Source organism: Aotus nancymaae, unplaced genomic scaffold, assembly GCF_030222135.1.
Source record: "Aotus nancymaae isolate 86718 unplaced genomic scaffold, 86718_ANA_hifiasm-v0.15.2.pri h1tg000077l, whole genome shotgun sequence".
Taxonomy (NCBI): domain Eukaryota; kingdom Metazoa; phylum Chordata; class Mammalia; order Primates; family Aotidae; genus Aotus; species Aotus nancymaae.
In genome coordinates this window covers 19,291,165-19,311,360 of record NW_026988492.1, presented here as the reverse complement: position 1 = coordinate 19,311,360, position 20,196 = coordinate 19,291,165, and the positions used below count along the sequence as shown (strand labels likewise).

General features: G+C 43.2%; 1 protein-coding gene across 4 annotated transcripts; it reads left to right on the top strand.

Annotated features, from left to right (window-relative positions):
* Positions 1–1,283: 1,283 nt before the first annotated feature.
* On the top strand, positions 1,284–11,765 carry MEIG1 (meiosis/spermiogenesis associated 1). 4 transcript variants are annotated; one of them, XM_064368468.1, is made up of 4 exons: positions 2,419–2,436; positions 4,978–5,023; positions 6,301–6,467; positions 11,113–11,765. In XM_064368468.1, the coding sequence occupies exons 3-4, from the start codon at positions 6,330–6,332 to the stop codon at positions 11,239–11,241; spliced, it is 267 nt and encodes an 88-aa protein (XP_064224538.1). In that variant the 5' UTR covers positions 2,419–2,436; positions 4,978–5,023; positions 6,301–6,329; the 3' UTR covers positions 11,242–11,765. The 4 variants fall into 4 exon arrangements, with proteins under 4 accessions (XP_012311399.1, XP_012311396.1, XP_064224538.1 ...); XM_012455976.2 differs by lacking the exons at positions 2,419–2,436; positions 4,978–5,023 and adding an exon at positions 1,284–1,491; XM_012455973.3 differs by lacking the exon at positions 4,978–5,023 and having other exon boundaries at positions 2,266–2,436.
* Positions 11,766–20,196: the final 8,431 nt, after the last annotated feature.

The following is a 20,196-nucleotide window of genomic DNA, read 5'->3' as shown; positions in this document are numbered from 1 at the left end:
ACAAATGTTTTCATTCACTGACCATCTACTGTGTATCAGACACTGCTCTAGACACTAAAGATACAGTAGTGAGCAAAGCAGACAGAAAATGTGGCCCATCCTGGTGGCTCATGCCTGTAATCTCAGCCCTTTGGGAGGCCAAGGCTGGTGGATCACTTGAGGCCAGGAGTTGAAGATCAACATGGTGAAAACCCATCTCTACTAAAAATACAAAAAAATTAGCCAGGTGTGGTGGTGCACCAATAATCCCAGCTACTTGGGAGGCTAAGGCATGAGAATTGCTTGAACCCAGAGGCAGAGGTTGCAGTGAGCCAAGATGGTGCCACTACACTCTAGCCTGGATGACAGAGTGAGACCCTGTCTCAAAAAAATTTTTTTAAAAAGCAGACAAAAATCTCTGTGGAAGTGGGAGTGTATATTCTAATGAAAGTAATTATTGTCTACCATTTAGGTAGTTCCAGATGTTATCAGTGTTTTCTACTTACTATTTCATCCTCACATCCTACCTGCCGATCAGATAGGTGCACTTTTTGTCCTCATTTGACGGTTGACGAAACGGAGGTTACGTACCTTGTCCAAGGTCATGTTTCTAGTAAGTAAAGCCCAGATTCAAATCCAAGAAGGCCACCACACTTTTAGACACTGTGCTCTTTGACAACACACTGCTAGCCACCATGCCATGCGTCTTCCACAGCACCAGAGGGGAAGTGGTGACATATACTCATTCAAAATATATCCCGTTAGCACCTACCGTGTGCTAGGCACTGTTAGGCCAGTGTGGCTGCAGCAGAATGATCCAGGGCTACAGAGGAAGGAGGGAGGGTGTTGTGTGCAAACCCTACACGGCTTTGCTTACCCTGTAAAGCCTCTGGTTTTCACTCTGCATAAGATGGGAAGCCACTGCAGGGTTGTGAGCAGAGGACTGACTTTTTTTTTTTTTTTTTTTTTTTTTTGAGACAGAGTCTTACTTTGTCGCCCAGGCTGGAGTGCAGTGGTGCCATCTTGGCTCACTGCAACCTCCACCTCCTGGGTTCAAGCGATTCTCCTGCCTCAGCCTCCTGAGCAGCTGGCATTACAGGCGTGTGCCATCATGATTAGCTAATTTTTGTATTTTTAGCAGGGACGGGGTTTCACCATGTTGGTCAGGCTGGAAGACTGACATAATTTGACTTAGGTTTTAAACGGATCGCATTGACTGCTGTATTGACATCAGATTATACAGGGGGCAGAGGGAGCTGTTGAGAACTATTGTAATTACCAGAGAAAAGACAAATGATGATGGCTGGGACGTGAGTAGAAGCTATGAAGTCAGCAGGTTGCACTGATGGATATGGAAAGAGAGGGTTCTATGCCTCACCTACTAAAATACATGAAGAAGGAGCAGGGTTTTTGTTTTTGTTTTGGAAAACCAAGTGGATGTTGAATATACACTTGGATATACAAATCTAAAGTTCAGAGAAAGATCGGGCTGAAGAAATAAATTTGGGAATTGTAAGTAAATGGTTGTGTTTTTTTGTTTTCAGTTTTACTATGTGTTGCCTTTGTTTTAATATGACTCATTTATTTACAAGTTTATATAATTTGTAATACGGCTTGTGTGTGTTTTTGTTTTCTTTTGGGCAGGTGCCCCAGGCCCTTGTCATCTTCACGCTCATGGCTTGTATTTAACAACTGGCTCAAAAAATTCCTAAAAATTTAATTACCGAGTCATGAGAGCTCTAATGAGCTGGCTCCAGCCCACAGCTGTTCCTTTCATTCATTCAACAATTTCACAAATCCTGATGGCTCTATGTTCAAAACATGTATCTTGAATCTGATCACTTTTCGCTAAAATAGATAGTACTGTACTATAGTAAAAGATAATGCTAGAAAAAATAATTAAAGCTATAGATACCATTTATCGTAGGTTTACTAATTGTCAGGCACTATGGCGCCTCTCTGGATTGGTTCATTCCCTGCAAATAGATAGGAGATATGTACTATGAGGAACTAGAAACGGCAGTCGTCTCCGTGCTGTGATCCGCTTTCCTAGGGAATTTTTTCTGGAATTCAAGCAGCAGCAAGTAACCCATTTCGCCCTCGGTCTCCGCTCCGGGGTAAGCCTTGGCAGCGTTCTTACCTGGGACCTGCATTGGCGTAGCAGGCCGGGCCAGCGCTCGCTCCAGCCCTCGCGCACACGCACAGAAGCTCTCTCCCGGGGGCGGGGCCTGAGCGAGATGGGCGGGGCCTGAAGCAGCCGGGAGCTCCTGCAGTTTCACCGCGTTGCTAAGAGACGCGAGGATCGCAGAGGCCACAGCAGTTGGCCTCTTGCTGGCCCTGCCCGCTGATCCCGAGTACAGAACGCGAGCAGCGCCACGCCCGCCTGCGAGCTCCCAGGCGCCCCCGGCCTCTCCTGCTCGGCGGAGCGAGGATGACACCTGAGAGTCGACCCCAGGGGTGGGTGGATGCGTCGCCGGGCCCTCCCCGCCAACCCCAGTGCCCCTGCCGTAGCCCCGCCCCGGAAGTCCTTGCCCTGCCTTCTCCGCTCTGTTGTTTTCTGTTGTCTCCTGAGGTTTGCCCAGGAGATCCTGTGGTTTTCCTGTCTCCTCCGTGTTTTTCAGGGTGGAGGGCCTTCCAGAGTCTCAGGGTTCGGTTCTCCCGGAAGTTTCCCGGCTGCCCCGCGATCCCTTTGGCTTTAGGGGCCGCGACTCCGAGGGCTTTCTGATGCGGGCCCTTGATTTTGGAATACTGTGCTTTGTCCATCCCAGCTTTCTCCAGGCAGATTTCACCTCCCACACAGTTGGTGGTTTGTGGCAGAAAGGAAGTTGGAGGGATGGGGACTGCTGGTTAGCTGTGGGGGCCCGGAAGGGAGCGGCTTTGTGCTGCACACCTGCAGGTTAGCACGCCCAGAGCAGGGACCGCCAGGCTTGCTTTTGGGAACCACTTTCGTCTTTCAAATGAACGCCCAGCGACAGCGGACGGGACTTTAGGACGTTAGAGACCATCTAATGCTTCTCTTTCAGTTCAGGAAACAGGCACAGGCGTGTTCATGGCCTTGTCTAAGGTTACCTGCTGGTTACAGGGCTCCTGCTGCCTCTTACGAACAGGAATAATCTAATAGGAGAAAAAAATGGACTTAGGGAGGCTAATGTTCTTGAGGTTTTAATACTACTAAAAGTAAAAGCACTTTTGAGAGTGAAAGGGAAGTACAGAGGGAATTTGGGATGGCTGACTACATCAGAAGCCTGTGTTATAACTTTAGATTGTCAGGGATTTGAGATGGTGGGTTTTCATGTCCTACACGAAAAACCTACAATAAATGCTTCTCGATTTAACCATGGGGTTATGTCCCAATAAAGCCATAGTAAGTCGAAAATGCATTTAATGCACCTAGCCAACCTTATACGTCTTCAGAACACTTTACCTAGCCAGCAGTTTGGCAACGTCATCTAACACAAAGCCTGTTTTATAATAAAGTGTTGACTATGTCATGTAACTTATTGAATACTGTATTCAAAGTGGAAAACGGAACGGTTGTATGGGTACTCGAAGTACAGTTTCTATTGATGACGTATTGCCTTTGCACCATAGTAAAGTGGAGGTACTAGTTGAATCATTATCTGTATGCATATAAACCCTAAGTGTTTAATACAATTCAGTTTCACAAACCAGAAACTCAGGCAATGCCGTTACCTGTTTGTGGAGATACAACTTGGTATTTTATACATAACATGTATGTATGTGTGTATGTATGTATGTATGTATTTTTCTTGAGGCAGGGTCTCTTGTTTCCCAGGTTGGAGTGCAGTGACTCGATCACAGCTCACTGTGGCCTCAACCTTGGGGGCTCAAGCAGTCCTCCTACCTCAGCCTCCCCAGTGGCCGAGACTACAGGCATGGGCTACCATACCCAGCTAATTTTATTTTTTTGTAGAGACAGGGTCTCACTATGTTGTCCAGGGTGGTTTTGAACCCTTGGACTCAAGTGATCCTCCCCGCTTCCTCCCTCTTTCCCCCTCTTGTCGCCGAGCTTCCCAACAGCCCCCTGATTCTTCTCTCCCGCTTTTCCGCCCGTTTGGTCTGCGCCCGGCGGCAGGTGGCGACCTCGCGGTAGCGGTCCGCCGAGGCGACACCGCGGGCTCTTGGGGCCGTCAAGCGCCCCCTGCCGGCGTCTAAGGCCATATCACCCTGATCTCGGAAACTAAGCAGGGTCGGGTCTGGCCAGGACTTGGATGGGAGACCGCCTGGGAAAACCGGGTGCTGTAGGCTTTTGGGTCCCTGCTCCCTCCCACTTTCCCTCTAGTGTCTCCGGGCTTCCCAACCGCCCCCTGTCTCTTCTTTCCCCGGTCTCAGAAACAGCTGGGATTACAGGCATGAGCCACTGCATCCGGCCATTAAATGTATTTTTTAATCAATTATTTTTTTTGGCACAATTGCCAGTAAAGAAGCCACTCAGTCTGCAAGTGCCGAATATTACTACTAGCAGAATTAGTACTGCAACTGAATTCCTAGAATCATTGAAAAATTTAATCAAGGAATTATAAGTTGATCTTTCCTAATTTTAGTTTCATTTTGTTTTTTTAATAAACTGAAAGGCCAAAAAAAAAAAAAAAAAGAATTTGCACCAACACTTATATAGCATAGTTATAGTAGTCACTAGAGTTCCTATTATGGTGAAATTTACATTCATATTCTCTTTAGGTATTTTGGGAAAATAAAATTTTGAAATGCTTAATAGTAACTGGAAAATGTCTATTTCTACTGGGAAAAGTGGTGATTTTCCCCAAAGTCCAATTGAATACAGCATATTTTCCGCTTTTCTATTAAATGTAGCATTTTTATGTATGGTTGACATAATTTTTTGAGCTGAAAGTGACAAAAGGTTATATAGATGACATTCCAGAAAATACATTTTGAATGAATATGAGCAAAAAAACAAGCCTAAAGCAAAAAGGGCTTGGATAAGACAAAAATTAAGATTGTATTACTATTTTTCAGATTGTATTACTACTTTTCGGAAATGTGCTTCATCTGTAAAAGTCCTGTAAGTAATGGTCACTAAACTCATATACAAATATGACTAATTTTGAAAGTATTTTAATACAATGAGTTCACTTTTTTCTTTAATGTTTCTTAGAACCTGTTTCCTGTGTAATATTATTTTTTTAAGCCAAAGTTTCACTCTTGTTGCCCAGGCTGGAGTGCAATGGCGCTGTCTCATCTCACTGCAACCTCTGCCTCCAGGGTTCAAGCGCATCTCCTGCCTCACCCTCCCAAGTCGCTGGGATTACCGGTCCCTGCCACCATGCCCGACTAATTTTTTGCATTTTTAGTAGAGACAGGGTTTTGCCATGTTGGCCAGACTGGTCTCGAATGCCTGACCTCAGGTGATCCACCCGCGTTGGCTTCCCAAAGTGCTAGGATTACAGGTGTGAGCCACCTCGCCCCGCCAGAAATATAATGGAAGAATAGATTCAAGGAATCATGATGAAAATTTTGGACACTTTATTTCAGTTAAAAGACCAATACATTTTGATAGTAGAAGAAATAGCTGAGAAAACAAGTGCAAAATTATGCCTCTGAAAATCTCAAAGTTTGGTGAATAGACGATGATATGAACTAAGTCGTATATTTGACTTTCTAAGACTATTAGTGACCTCTTACACTGTTTTTAAATCCATGATCTCAGTACCACGACAGCCATGCAGTGTGCATGGAATGTGTGTTAGTCTATTTCTCACATTCGTTCATCAAAGGATCAGGGACTACAGTGACCTCAGTACATGAATTACAGCAATTGAGATGTCTCCAAGTAATTAAGAAGTGAAAATGAATAAACCCTTCCTTCCCAGAAACAGGGAAGAGAGTGAGAAGACAGATCTTACATTCCCTTTTTAAGAGAGAGAGAGAGAGATACAGTTTGGAATGTAACTAAATGGAATGGTGGTGGATATTTTGACAATCTACTGAACATACTACTGGAACTCTAGTATTTATATACAAATATACAGCTTTTACAACATCACTCCGTAACTACAACTCTGACTGCAATTTTATTGATAAAGAAATAAACAGTTTTGTATGTATCTTTCCTTTCGGGGACTTGGGGGTTTTGTTTGTTCATTTGTTACATTTTTATCTCCACAAAATAGAGCATGAATCCTTCTCAATCTTCGAATTGTATGTCTAAAAAACTAATATATATAATGGGATTCTCAACTCTGTATATAAATTTTAAGTGTTAGTTTTGTTTATTCTTAAAGGGAATTTCAAAATTGGCATTATTACATTATCTGTTAATGTTGTTTTAACATCTTTCAGAAATTATTGGTAATAAGGCCCCTGTAACCATGGCTAGTTCCGACGTGAAACCAAAATCAGTAAGTCTCGCCAAAAAATGGTCAGAAGAGATAGAAAATCTGTACAGATTTCAACAAGCGGGATATCGGGATGAAACTGAATATAAACAAGTGAAACAAGTTTCTATGGTAAGAACAAACCTGAACTCAAGATGAGTTTCTCAGATGCTGAAAAGTATTTTATAAACAACCAGAGAATAACTGAATTCTACTCCAAATCTCTCATTTTATTTATTTATATTTATATTTATTTTATTTTGTGAGACAGCGTCTCATTCTGTCACCCAGACTGGAGTACAGTGACATGATCTCGACTCAGTACAACTTCCACCTCCCAGGTTCAAGGGGTTATCCTGCCTCAGCCTCCCAAGTGGCTGGGAATACAGGCGTGCACCACCACGCTTGGCCAATTTTTGTATTTTTATAGACACGGGATTTTGCACATTGGCCAGGCTGGTCTTGAATGCCTGACCTCAAGTGATCCACCGGCCTCGGCCTCCCAGAGTGCTGGGATTACAGGCGATAGCTATGGCGCCCGGCCAGACTCTCTCATCTTATTAAGTGGGAGAGGCCCAGAAGGTTGACTTGCAGGTAGAGTCGGGGAAGAGGTGGTCATTCTGCTGGGCACATTCAGAATTTTCTATGTTTTATTGAGCAACTATGCTCTGCTAAATGAATCTTTTATGGTAGATCACAAAAGCAGAATCTTTTTCCCTCACTTGGGTTATTTTATTATCAGATAATCAGTTTATTGTGTAACTATTTCCCTCCTGTTACTTTTTATTTTAACCATGAATTAGAAAGAGGTGAAAATTCTGTTTTTTGTTTTTGTTTTTTTTTTAAACAGTCTCATTCCGTCACCAGGCGCCAGGCTGGAGTGCAGCGGCGCGACCTCAGCTCACTGCAACCTCCTCCTCCCAGGTTCAAGCAATTCTCCTGCCTCAGCCTCCCTAGTAGCTGGGACTACAGGCGCGCGCCACCACGCGCAGCTAATTTTTTTGTATTTTTTAGTAGAGACGGGGTTTCACCATGTTGGCCAGGATGGTCTCAATCTCTTGACCTAGTGATCCGCCCGCCTCTGTCTCCCAAAGTGCTGGGATTACAGACGTGAATTCTGTTTTTTTTTTATGGTGATTATACCTTATAAACAAAAGTGTTAGAAAACAACTCCTGACTTTAGGAGTATATTCCAGGCTTCCCTCAGAGAGTGGAGACCTAGCTTTGCTTTACAAAGACTTGAGCAAAGTCTAGATGTGCCTCCCGTTTATACCGTGTGGTTCTTTTTAACTTATTTATTCTGTTGGCTACTAAGAGATGGATTTTTCACAAATTCAGTTGACCCCTTACCAATACAGGGAGTAGGAGCTTCAATGCTTCATGCAGTCAAAAATTTGTGTGTAACTTTTGACTTCCCAAAATAACTACTGGGGGTAACTCCCCAAAATAACTACTACTTCCTGTTAACAGGATGACTTGCCCATAGGTAAACAATTGATCAGCCCAGAAATACACTAATATCTTTATATATTTTATGCATTCATGACAAACCTTTTTCTTATTTTTTTTTTGTATTTCTAGTCTAGTGGTTTGTGAATTTTTTCAAATTGTTGCAAATCTCAAAAAAAAGTCAACATATTTTTTTGAAAAAAATCCATGTATGAATGGACTCCCCAAGTTCAAACTTATGTTGGTCAAGGGTCGCCTGTATTGTAGAATATGACATAGTATTCATAAATATATTTTCATTTTTAGTTTGGGGTTATAACTGTTTATTAACTCCCTTGTTTATTTTTCATTATTTTTTACTAACTCATTTTTCAGAGACCAATGTGTGGAGTTTGTAGGTTGCTAAGAGCTCTTGTTTCTTTTTCTTTTATACTACTCTTTGACCTCTACTTAAAAATTCCTTTAAAAGTACATACGAGGCTTGGAGCGGTGGCTCACACCTGGAATTTCAGCACTTTGAGAGGCTAAGGTAGGTGGATCACTTGAGGTCAGGAGTTTGAGATCAGCCTGGCCAACATGGTGAAACCCTGTCTCTACTAAAACTACAAAAATTGACCAGGCATGGTGGTGCACACCTGTAGTCCCAGCTACTCGGGAGGCTGAGGCAGGAAAATCACTTGAGCCCAGCGGGGGAAGGTTGCAGTGAGCCGAGATCACACCACTGCACTCTAGGCTGGGTGACAGAACAAGACTCCATCTCAAATAAATAAACAAATAAATAATAAAATAAAATGGAACAAAAGTACTTAGGAAAAAGGATGGAGGCAATACAGAACTAAAATGGAATTGCCTTTTTAATAGACATTAATTTAGCAGACATTGTTGAGGTTGTTTAACAATAAAATTTACTGATCAAATGAAGATTGATTACTATGATTTTCATATCTCTGTCTTCTCAACCATTTTACTCTATCCCCATTGCCAAGGATAATTTTCATTACTGTATCATCTATGGCTTTTAAATAGATAAAACGCAGGCATTATCATTTTTATGCTTTTTAAAATAAGCTTCATACCTTGCCTTAAGATTGGGAAGCCCCTAAAGATATACAAGCCTCAGTCGTAGGTGGCCAGGTGTGGTGGCTTACACCTCTAAGCCCAGTGCTTCAGGAGGCTGAGGCTGAAGGATTGCTTGAGGCCAGGAGTTCAAGACCAGCCTCAGCAACATAGTGAGACTCCATCTCTACAAAAAAAATTTTTTAATTAGCCATGCATGGTGGAGTGTGTCTGCAGTCCCAGCTACTGGGAGGCTCATGTGGGAAGATTGCTTGAGTGCAGGAGATCAAGGCTGCAGTGAGCTGTGATCACATCACTGCACTCCAGCCAGGGCGACAGAGCAAGATCCTGTCTCAAAAAAAGAAAGAAAGAAAGAAAACAAGTCACAAGAATTTAATGTAATCTCGTTTGAAGTGCCTGACATAGTGCTCATAATTTATTGGGCTGGGTATGGTGGCTCATGCCTGTAATCCCAGTATTTTGAGAGTTAGTTATTCTCACTAACTCCTAACTAAATAAGACAACATAAAAAATGAAGATGTGTTATTAGAAAATAAAATACATGGGGACACAGATGGTATATTCCTCTCCTCTTCCTACTGAAAGCTGAGATTTATTCGTGGGGAATAGAACAGGTGCAGGACTGCCTGTATAGATCGTGTTGACAAACAGGATTTGGTTTTCTGAAACCTGGATAATGAGTTTTTGATCATGATGAAGATCTCACAAAATCTGAAAGGAACATATTTGACAGTAGCAAAATACATTAACCTGACTAGGAAGGCATAACATCGAAGAGGAAGCGGGCAGACAGACCTCCAAATTAGATCAAGCCGAACGATAAAGTAAACAAACCAATGTGTTATACAAGAAGGAGTGGTAGGAGACGGCCGGGCACAGTGGCTCACGCCTGGAATCCCAACACTTTGGGAGGCTGAGACAGGAGGATCACTTGAGCCCAGGAGTTTCAGACCACACTGGGCAACGTATAATAATAATAATAATAATAATATAAAAGAATGGTAGGAAAAGTAAAAAAAGATTTTTGACACTTTGGGAGGTCAAGGTGGGAGGACTGCTTGAGGCTAAGAGTTCGAGACCAGCCTGGGCAACATAGTGAGGCCCTGTCTCTCCAAAAACAAAAAGAAACCTTATCTGGGCATGGTGGTGCATACCTGTAGTTCCAGCTACTCAGGAGGCAGAGGCTGGAGGATCCCTTGAGCCCAGGAGGTTGAAGCTGTAGTGAGCTATTGATCACACCACTGCACCCCAGCCTGGGAGACAGAGTGAGACCCTGTCTCAAAAAAAAAGAAAAAATGTCAAGGTGAACTTGAAATTGGGGCAGAAGGAAATGTGTCTACGCCTTCGGTTAGTTCCTGAGTTGCTTGCTTTACTCACTGTGTAGTTATCAGCAATCGGCAGGCAGTGCTTTCAAAATGGGGCCTGGGCTTAGACCTGATGTCCTCCTAGGGTATTAATTTTAGAAGTTATAGTGTTTGCAATCTTTTGTAAACATAAGAAGAATGAAGTTTAGATTACTTTGAGTGTTTTCTCTTACCATGGCTACAGTATTGAAATTTAAATCTAGAAACTGGAGCTGGGTACAGTGGCTCAGGCCTGTAATTCCAGCACTTTTGGAGGCCGAGCTGGAAGGATCACTTGACCCTAGGAGTTTGAGGTCAGCCTGGGCAATGTAGCAAGACCCCATCTCTAAAATAAATAAAATAAACCTAGAAATCGGGCTATAGAGAAAAACACTGAATTAGCTCTCTTTATTATTATTATTATTATTTTGAGACAGGGTCATGCTCTGTTGCCCAGGCTGGAGTACAGTGGCACGATCTCAGCTCACTGCAACCTTTGCCTCCTGGCTTTAAGCAATTCTCCTGCCTCAGCCTCCTGAGTAGCTGGGATTACAGGCACCTACCATCATGCCCAGCTAAATTCTGTATTTTTAGTAGAGACAGGGTTTCACCATGTTGCCAGGTTAATCTTGAACTCCTGACCTCAAGTGATCCGCCTGCCTGAGCCTCCAAAGTGCTGGGATTACAGGCATGAGTCACGGCTCTCGGCCTGAATTAGTTGTCTTACAGTATAAGGCTGCAACGTCAGATGTGTCTTGTAGGCTTAACACTTTAAAAGCTCAAGCATTTTAAAATCTAATCTTTTACTTCGTTGGTGTGAGTCATACTTTTTAACTATTTGATAGGAAAATATGAGATAAAAATAAAGCCGGTGTTACAAAATTTGTATTCTGGTTCTTGATGTGCAGGTAGACCGCTGGCCAGAGACAGGATACGTGAAGAAACTTCAGAGAAGGGACAATACATTCTATTACTACAACAAACAGAGGGAATGTGACGACAAGGAGGTCCACAAAGTGAAAATTTATGCTTACTAGCCTGTCTTCTTTGTGTTGCTTGTCGATTATATTTTAAGAATTCATCATTTCCTTCTACATCGTGTAAATGTTTGTCATTTTATGAAATAATGCAAAATGCAGTCTTCAGTTTAATGTTTGGTGAAACACAAAAGCCATGAGAATTGGTATCTGTTAATCACTTTGTCCTGTTCTAAGAACTGGCTACAGATGCATTAAAGTTGTACCTTCTCGGTCCTGCTCTTTCTGTCCATTTTATTTTATTTTGAGATGGAGTCTCAATCTGCCACCCAGGCTGGAGTGCAGTGGTGCGATCTCGGCTCACTGCAACCTCTGCCTCCTGGGTTCAAGCGATTCTTGTGCTTCAGCCTCCCAAGTAGCTGGAATTACAGGTGTGCGCCACCACACCCAGCTAATTGTTGTATTTTTAGTAGAGACAGGGTTTCATCACATTGGCAGGGTGGTCTCAAACTTCTGACCTCAAGTGATCCACCCACCTCAGCCTCCCACAGTGCTGGCATTACAGACATGAGCCACCACGCCTGGCCTCTGTCCATTTTGACTGTGGTGTGATCACCATTATGTTTGAGAAAACACCTTTGAAACCATCCAAATGGTTAGGCTAGCAATATGTTTTCTTGTAGCAGATAATCTTAGCGCTCCACCTATACCCGCTCCCAGCATTCACTTCTTTACTAGAACATCACTTTGAGATGCCAGATCTGGGTCTTGTGGCCCAAGGTCTTTTTCTTGCCCCTGGAGTCCTTTACCTCTTGCTGGGCAAAGTGGAAGTGCCAAGGAATAATGCCCCCCATGGGAGAAGTCCTCCACTAACGACTGATGGGAAGTGGAGATAGAAATCCCCCAGCAGGCCAGGCACAGTGGCTCATGCCTGTAATCCCAGCACTTTGGGAGGCCGATCACCTGAGGTCAGGAGTTCAAGACCAGCCTGGCCAACATGGAAAAACCCTGTCTCTACTAAAAATACAAAAATTAGCCCAGTGTGGTAGCATGTGCCTATAATCCCAGCTACTCAGGAGGCTGAGGCAGGAGAATCACTTGAGCCTGGGAGGCAGAGCCTGCAGAGCGGAGATTGCAGTCTGGGCGACAGAGTGAGACCCTGTCTCTCAATCAATCAATCAATCAATCAATCCCCCAGCAACCTCACAGCTCAGGAGGAATAAGTCTGAGGTATATATTTGACACTGGCTCCAGGAGCCTCTCCAGGAGGAGTTAAGCTTTGATTACCTGTCATAGTATCCAACTGGATAACGTACTGTGTTGAGTTCCTCCCTGCCTTGCCGCTTCTTCCACCCTTTACCTGTGGTTGTTTTCCTCCCGAATAACCTCCCTGTACTTGAAGCCTCATCCCAGGGTTGGCCTCTAGGTTCCCCGACCTAAGACAACGACATCCCAGTGCTTCCTGGAATCACTATAGAAACAGCCTATGTGTTGATTCAAGAGGCTTTCTGAATCAAGAAAGACAATATTAACCTTTCAGCCTTAAGAAGTCCTCTTCTCAAAAATCAGTGCGTCTTCAGTGCTTCGAGATCAGCTAGATACAAGGTCCTTTTTATTTGAACTACTTTTTCACTGCAAGTTCTGATCACTTGCAAGTTCTGATCTTTAAATAGATTTTTGTCTTTTGGGGTTTTTGTTTTTTTGAGACAAGGTCTCCCTCTATCACCCAGGCTTGAGTGCAGTGGCACATTCATGGTTCACTGCAGCCTCAGCCTCCTGGGCTCAAGGGATCCTCCCGCCTCAGCCTCCCAAGGAGCTGGGACTACAGACACATGCCATTATGCCCAGCTAATTTTTTTTTTTTTTTTTTGTAGATATGGGTTCTGCTATGAACTCAATCAATCCACTCACCCTGGCCTCCCAAAGTGCTGGGATTACAGCATGAGCCACCATAGCTGGCCTGAATAGATTTTTGGATAGGGGCTCATATCTGTCAATTCATTCAACTTTAGCTCCCATTTTCCAGAACCACCGTCTTTACTGAAACTCCATTAGTTTTCCCAAATCAAACTCCTGCCTCTTCAACTGCCTTTTCTTTTCTAACACACATCACGGTAAGGATGGACAGATTGGCCAGCTTCTTTTATGCCTTTCCCAATAAAGTCTGGAATTATCCGACTTACCACTTCTCTTAGGCCTCTCTGGTCATGATTTTTATCACCTTCTTCCTGATTTGGCAGAGGCTAAGGTTTGAATGTGTCCCCCAAAGTTCATATATTGGAAACTTAACCCCCAGGGTAACAGTGTTGAGAGGAAGGGACTCACAGGAGGCACTAATGTCATTATCGTGAGAGCGGGTTTGTTATCATAGGAGTGGGCTTGTTATAAAAGTGAGTTCAGGCTGGGCATGGTAGCTCACACCTGCAATCCCAGCACTTTGGGAGGCTGAGATGAAGAGGGAAATTAAATAATAACAATGGTAGTCTGTAATTGCTGCATAATAAAATAAAGTTTACAGTGCTGTGTTTGATATAAAAGCTAACTCCCATCTCTGGTTAAAATTAACTCCCTGTAAAACCTGTCTTATCTATTCTCCCCACATTCTGAGGAAAGGTCCCAGGCATCTCAAGACTCCTGTTTTTCTTGCTGACCATCTGCAAGGTCACAGGGCAAGATGACACCCAAAGAATGTACAATGCGTTTCTCAAAATGCTATTTTTCAAATGTAACATATATCACAAGACACTTTACAAATTAATTAACTGTTCTTTGTTTTGGCTTCTGTAAACCTATTAGCTGCTAGGTCATCCTGAATATGTAAAAAGTACCCCATTTTCTTTGTCCAGGGCTCAACCTTGGGATGCTAATCTGCTGAGCTGGTGGCCCCCTAATAAAATCCTCCTGTTTCACCTATTGGTCTCTACAGTCTCCTGAATATTCTGCAACAGAGACAGGCAGATCACCTGAGGTCAGGAGTTCGAAACCAGCCTGGCCAACATGGTGAAACCCCATCTCTACTAAAAATACAAAAATTAGCCAGGCTTGGTGGTGTGCACCTATAATCCCAGCTACTCAGGAGACTGGGGCAGCAGAATTACTTGAATCCAGGAGGTGGAGTTTGTAGTGAGCCGAGATTGTACCACTGCACTCCAGCCTGGGTGACAGAGCAAGGCTCCATCTCAAAAAATAAAAATAAAAGAGTTCAGCCCCTCTTGCTTATGCTATTGTGCTCTCTTGCCCCTCTGCCTTCTGTCATGGGATCAGATGCAGCACAAAGGCCCTCACCAGATGCCAGTGCCATGCTCTTGGACTTCCCAGCCTCCAGAACCATCAGCCAAATAAAATTCTATTGTTTATGCATTATCCCATCTCAGGTATTCTGTTATAGTGACACTAAACAGACTAAGCAGCAGACCTGTAGGTGCTGATCATACGAGGTCTTCAAAATCTGATGATACTTCCTTTTTCTCTTGGTAAAACCCACTGTAATAGGTGGAATAATCACCCCTAAAGATGTCCAGATCCTCATCCGTGGAGCCTGTGAATACGTTACCTTGTATGACAAAAGAAACCTTGCAGATGTAATTAGGTTAAATATCTTGAGATGCAGAGATTATGCTGAATTTTCAGGGTGGGTCCAAGGTAATCATAAGGATTCTCAAGAGGGCACTGGTTGAGTCGGAGTTAGAGAAAGTGATAGATCATGAAACCAGATGTCTGAGTGATGGGAGGAAGGAGCCATGTGGAAGAAAGCAGAAAGCCTCTTGAATCTGGAAAGGGCAAGAAAACAGATTCTCTGCCTAGAATCTCCAGAAGAAACCATACCTTGTTTTTACCAAATAAGACCCATTTCAGACTTCTGGCCCTCAGAACTGTAAAAGAATTAACTAATGTCATTTTCCACTACCTGGTTTGTGCTTATTCATTAAAGCAGCAATCAAAGGACACCCACACAGCTCAGATGGAGCAAATAACTATCCTTAGTCTTGAAGTCAACATAGCTTCAATCATGGGCTTCCATATTTTGGCCATGAACTAAATTTGGTTACAGATAACATCCATTCCAAGGAAGTTGGTCAGGCAGTCTTTTTTCCTGTAACAGTCCCAGTAATTAGCTTGAAAGTTCTAAATGCCACATCATCTTTCTGCAGCAAGTCTAATCACCTGCCATTTGGGGTCCTTGTGACCAGAGTTTTCCCAATGTGTAGTATGATGGGCATAGCTGGTATTTTCGCATCATGCCAATCTTTCTCAGAAGATAAACTTTCTTCTTGGCACCTTTGTGGCCACGTTTTATAAAGTACTTGTCTCTACTAACTACAGTTCATGGTGCTACCGAGAGGGCCAGCCACGCACACTGCCAGATGCTCTTAGTAGATGTGTTTGTGCTGTGGTGTGGGACTCTGCCCACAGGCTGTGGTCCATAATGGCAACAGCCTCCCTACCAAGAAAACAGCCCAGTCCTGCTGCACACCACATGCTGGCACTCAGCTTCAGTTATGGCTTTTCTTATACCCAGTGGAGCACACTGCAGTTTCACACTGCAGACTGAAGCAGCAACAGGGCCAGAGTGTCAAGTTCTAGTCCCAAACCAGGAATGAATGAACATTCCTGAAGAACTTATTTTGCTCAGGGGTCAGAAACCTTTGAGTTTGCTCCCCTTAAACTGTACATGGTGACACACATCAAGCCAGCAGTTGCTCTTGAACCACACATTCCCCAAAGATCAGTGCTTCTCAAACCTGGTTGCACACTGGACTCTAACAAGGAGGTTTTTTAAAAAATTTATTTATTTTAGACAGAGTTTTGTTCTGTCACCCAGGATGGAGTGCAATGGCACAATCTCAGCTCACTGAAACCTTCCCCTCTCAGGTTCAAGCAATTCTCCTGCCTCAGCCTCCCAAGTAGCTGAGATTACAGGCACCCACCACCACGTCCGGCTAATTTTTTATATTTTTAGTAGAGATGGGGTTTCACCACGTTGGCCAGGCAACTCCTGACCCTGATCCCGTGATCCACTTACCTCGGCCTCCCAAAGTGCTGAGATTACAGGAGTAAGCTACTGTGCCTGGCCACAAGGAGATTTTTAAAAAATACAAATGTCTAGGCTCCATCCCCTTACAGTTAGACCATAGTATCTGGTGGTAGGACATTGGTTTTTATGTTTAAAAACCAAAAGCAAAATCTCCCCAGGTTATTTAAATGGTTAAAAGCAACAATCAAGATTGAAATCTATTGCCCTGGATTCCTGCTTTCTATAGAATGGTGAGCCGAAATCCAACCATCTCCTGGCTGCTACCCATGGGCCTAGATCCCAGGTAAGTACTTGGAACATACAAAAACATTTTCAGGCATGCCTGCGGGGAAGCTTGTCTGGAAAAGTGACTGTGCAATTCATCGTGAGCAACATCTTAGTGCCCCAGTCAGATATCATGAGTGCGTGTGGTTGAGGCTCTTGGCCAGCACATTAAAGATAAATTGCAGTAGGGTTTATAAGGTTCTCTGGCTAATTTCTATAAATCAAAATGATTGAGTTTTTCTTCTGTGAAGATCACCAAAGTGTTGATGAATTTGAGGCCTCTACTACTTTCAGCAGTGCCTAAGTAGATCAGCCTCCCCAGGACACCAGACTTTATGAAACTAGGACACGCTGACCCTCTTGTCTAGGAAGGTGCCCTAGGGAGTCTGTCATAGAACGGTTTGCATATTACGTCAGATGGCTTCAAGGTCCCGTTTTCCAGTATTTAATACCCTTCATATACATATCTGATCTTGCAAAAATTGGACTTTGATATCTGGTTCACAAAGTTTTTCTACTGAGGATGTTATAATCCTATTAGCAAAACCCAGCCCATCACAGGTGGGCAGTAAAATCAGGGTTGTCTTTACTGCAATAAAATAACCATATATATATATATGAAGGTCATATATATACATATATGTACATTTATACATATATTTTTTATGTATTTAATGACCATATATATATAAAATATGTATATATATATGTACATATATGTGTGTGTATATATATATTATATATATATATATATAATACTTTAAGTCCTGGGTACATGTGCAGATCTTGCAGGATTGTTACATAGGTATAAATGTGCCATGGTGGTTTGCTGCCTCCATCCCCCCGTCACCTACATTAGGTATTTCTCCTAATGTTATCCCTCCCCAATCTCCCCACCCCCTGCTATCCCTCCCCTAGCCCCCCAATCCCCTACAGACCCCAGTGTGTGATGTTCCCCTCCCTGTGTCCATGTGTTCTCATTGTTCAACACCCACTAATGAGGGAGAACACGTGGTGTTTAGTTTTCTGTTCTTGTGTCAGTTTGCTGAGAATTATGGTTTCTAGATTCATCCATGTCCCTGCAAAGGACATGAACTCATCCTTTTTAAGGCTGCATAGTATTCCATGGTGTATATGTGCCACATTTTCTTTATCCATTCTATCATCTATGGGCAATTGGGTTGGTTCCAGGTCTTTGCTATTGTAAACAGTGCCGCAATGAACATACGTGTGCATGTGTCTTTATAATAGAACGATTTATAATCCTTTGGGTACATACCCAGTAATGGGATTGCTGGGTCAAATGGTATTTCTATTTCTAGATCCTTGAGAAATAGCCACACTGTCTTTCACAATGGTTGAACTAATTTACACTCCCATCAACAGTGTAAAAGTGTTCCTATTTCTCCACATCCTCTCCAGCATCTGTTGCCTCCAGATTTTTTAATGATCGCCATTCTAACTGTTGTGAGATCGTATCTCAATGTGGTTTTGATCTGCATTTCTCTAATGACCAGTGATGATAAGCATTTTTTCATATGTTTGTTGGCTGCATAAATGTCTTCCTTTGAAAAGTGTCTGTTCATATCCTTTGCCCACTTTTTGATGGGGTTTTTTTTTCTTGTAAATTTGTTTTAGTATTGACCTTCATTTTTATGGCTTCCTGGAGACTCCATAGTCTACCAGAATGGTAGAGGCCAGAGGTGATAAAGAGTTTGGAAATGGGTATGGTGGCTCATGCCTGTAATCCCAACACTTTGGCAGACTGAGGCAGGTGAATTGCTTGAGCCCAAGAGTTTGAGGTCAGCCTGCACAACATGGCAAAACCCCGTCTCTACAAAAGATACAAAAATTAGCTGGGTGTGGTAGTACACACCTGTGGTCCCAGCTACTAAGGAGGCTGAGGCAGGAGGATCACTTGAGCCTGGGAGGTCAAGGCTACAGTGAGCCGTGATCATGCCACTGCACTCCAGCCTGGGTGGCAGAGTGAGACTCTGTCTCAAAACAAAAACAAACAAACAAAAACAGAACTACCACTTCTGCTTGATTGGCCTTGGGCAAGTTGCTTATCTAAGCCACAGTATTTTATCTTTAAAATTGAAATAATAATGATTTCCTCATAGGATTGTTGAAGGATTGAAAGAGGTAATGTGGACAGCAGCCAAAGACCATCAGGAATATGCCTATTACAAAATATGTTAATTACATAGGGAGCAAGGGAGACCGTATGTCATGGAGAACCCTGAGAGGTCTCAGTAAGAGAATATCAGGAGAAGCTTGTTAGAGGGTTTGGGGTTGTGTCAGGTGATTTGTGGAGGGTCCAAAAAAGCTCTGGATTGAGTGCTTTTGAGGAGTAGAGGTGTCTCACTCAGTTCATTCAGGCTGCTATAACAAAATACTATAGGCTGTTGACTTATAAACAACATAAATTTGTTTCCTACAGCTCTGGAGGCTGGGAAGTCCAAGCTCAAGGCACTAGCAGATTCTGTGTCTGGTGAGGATCTGCCTCCTAGTTCATAGACATCTGTCTTTTCTCTGTATCGTCTCATAGCAGAAGGGTTAAATGAGCTCTCTGGGGTCTCTTTTATAAAGGTACTAATCTCATTCATGAGGGCCCCATCCTTGCAACATAATCACCCCCAAAAGGCCCCATCTCCTAATACCATCATATTGGGGTCTAGGATTTCAACATATGAATCTGCGGGGAGCAAAAACAGGCTATAGCAAGGAGTAGTTCTCTGCTTGTCTTGATTTTTATATACAACACAGTGAGGATGAATTGAGGCTGAAAGTATACTCCGCAAAGAAGCAATCATTTATGTTTGTCAGGAGAAGGAGGTGGATGTTCTTTTTGTGGTTTTCACTGTGTTCTTGTTTCTGTTAGTGTTCAGATATGATTATGAGGTAGTCTTTTGTATTACCCAATCACAGGCAGAGTGGTGTAATCTGATGTTGGTGTTCTAGGAAAATGAATTATAAAGGGAACACCAAGGTCCTACCTGTGAGACACGTCCAATATCATTTGACATCTAAGATGCTCATTTATTTCTCAATTTGCCCTTGTGATGGAGGGCAGGTAGTGCTGGGCTGTAAGACACAAATCTGTGGTAGCTATTGTGTTGAGAGTATGCTGTGTGTGTAGAGAGTGTGTGCCTATTGTATTGAGAATACACTGCATGTGTTGAGAGTGTGTGCCTATTGTGTTGAGAGTACGCTGCGTGTGTAGAGAGTGTGTGCCTATTGTGTTGAGAGTACGCTGCGTGTGTTGAGGGTGTGTGCCTATTGTGTTGAGAGTACGTTGTGTGTGTAGAGAGTGTGTGCCTATTGTGTTGAGAGTATGCTGCATGTGTTGAGAGTGTGTGCCTATTGTGTTGAGAGTATGCTGCGTGTGTAGAGAGTGTGTGCCTATTGTGTTGAGAGTACGCTGCGTGTGTAGAGTGTGTGCCTATTGTGTTGAGAGTATGCTGTGTGTGTAGAGAGTGTGTGCCTATTGTGTTGAGAGTATGCTGTGTGTGTAGAGAGTGTGTGCCTATTGTGTTGAGAGTATGCTGCGTGTGTAGAGTGTGTGCCTATTGTGTTGAGAGTACGCTGCGTGTGTAGAGAGTGTGTGCCTATTGTGCTGAGAGTATGCTGCGTGTGTAGAGAGTGTGTGCCTATTGTGTTGAGAGTATGCTGTGTGTGTAGAGTGTGTGCCTATTGTGTTGAGAGTACGCTGC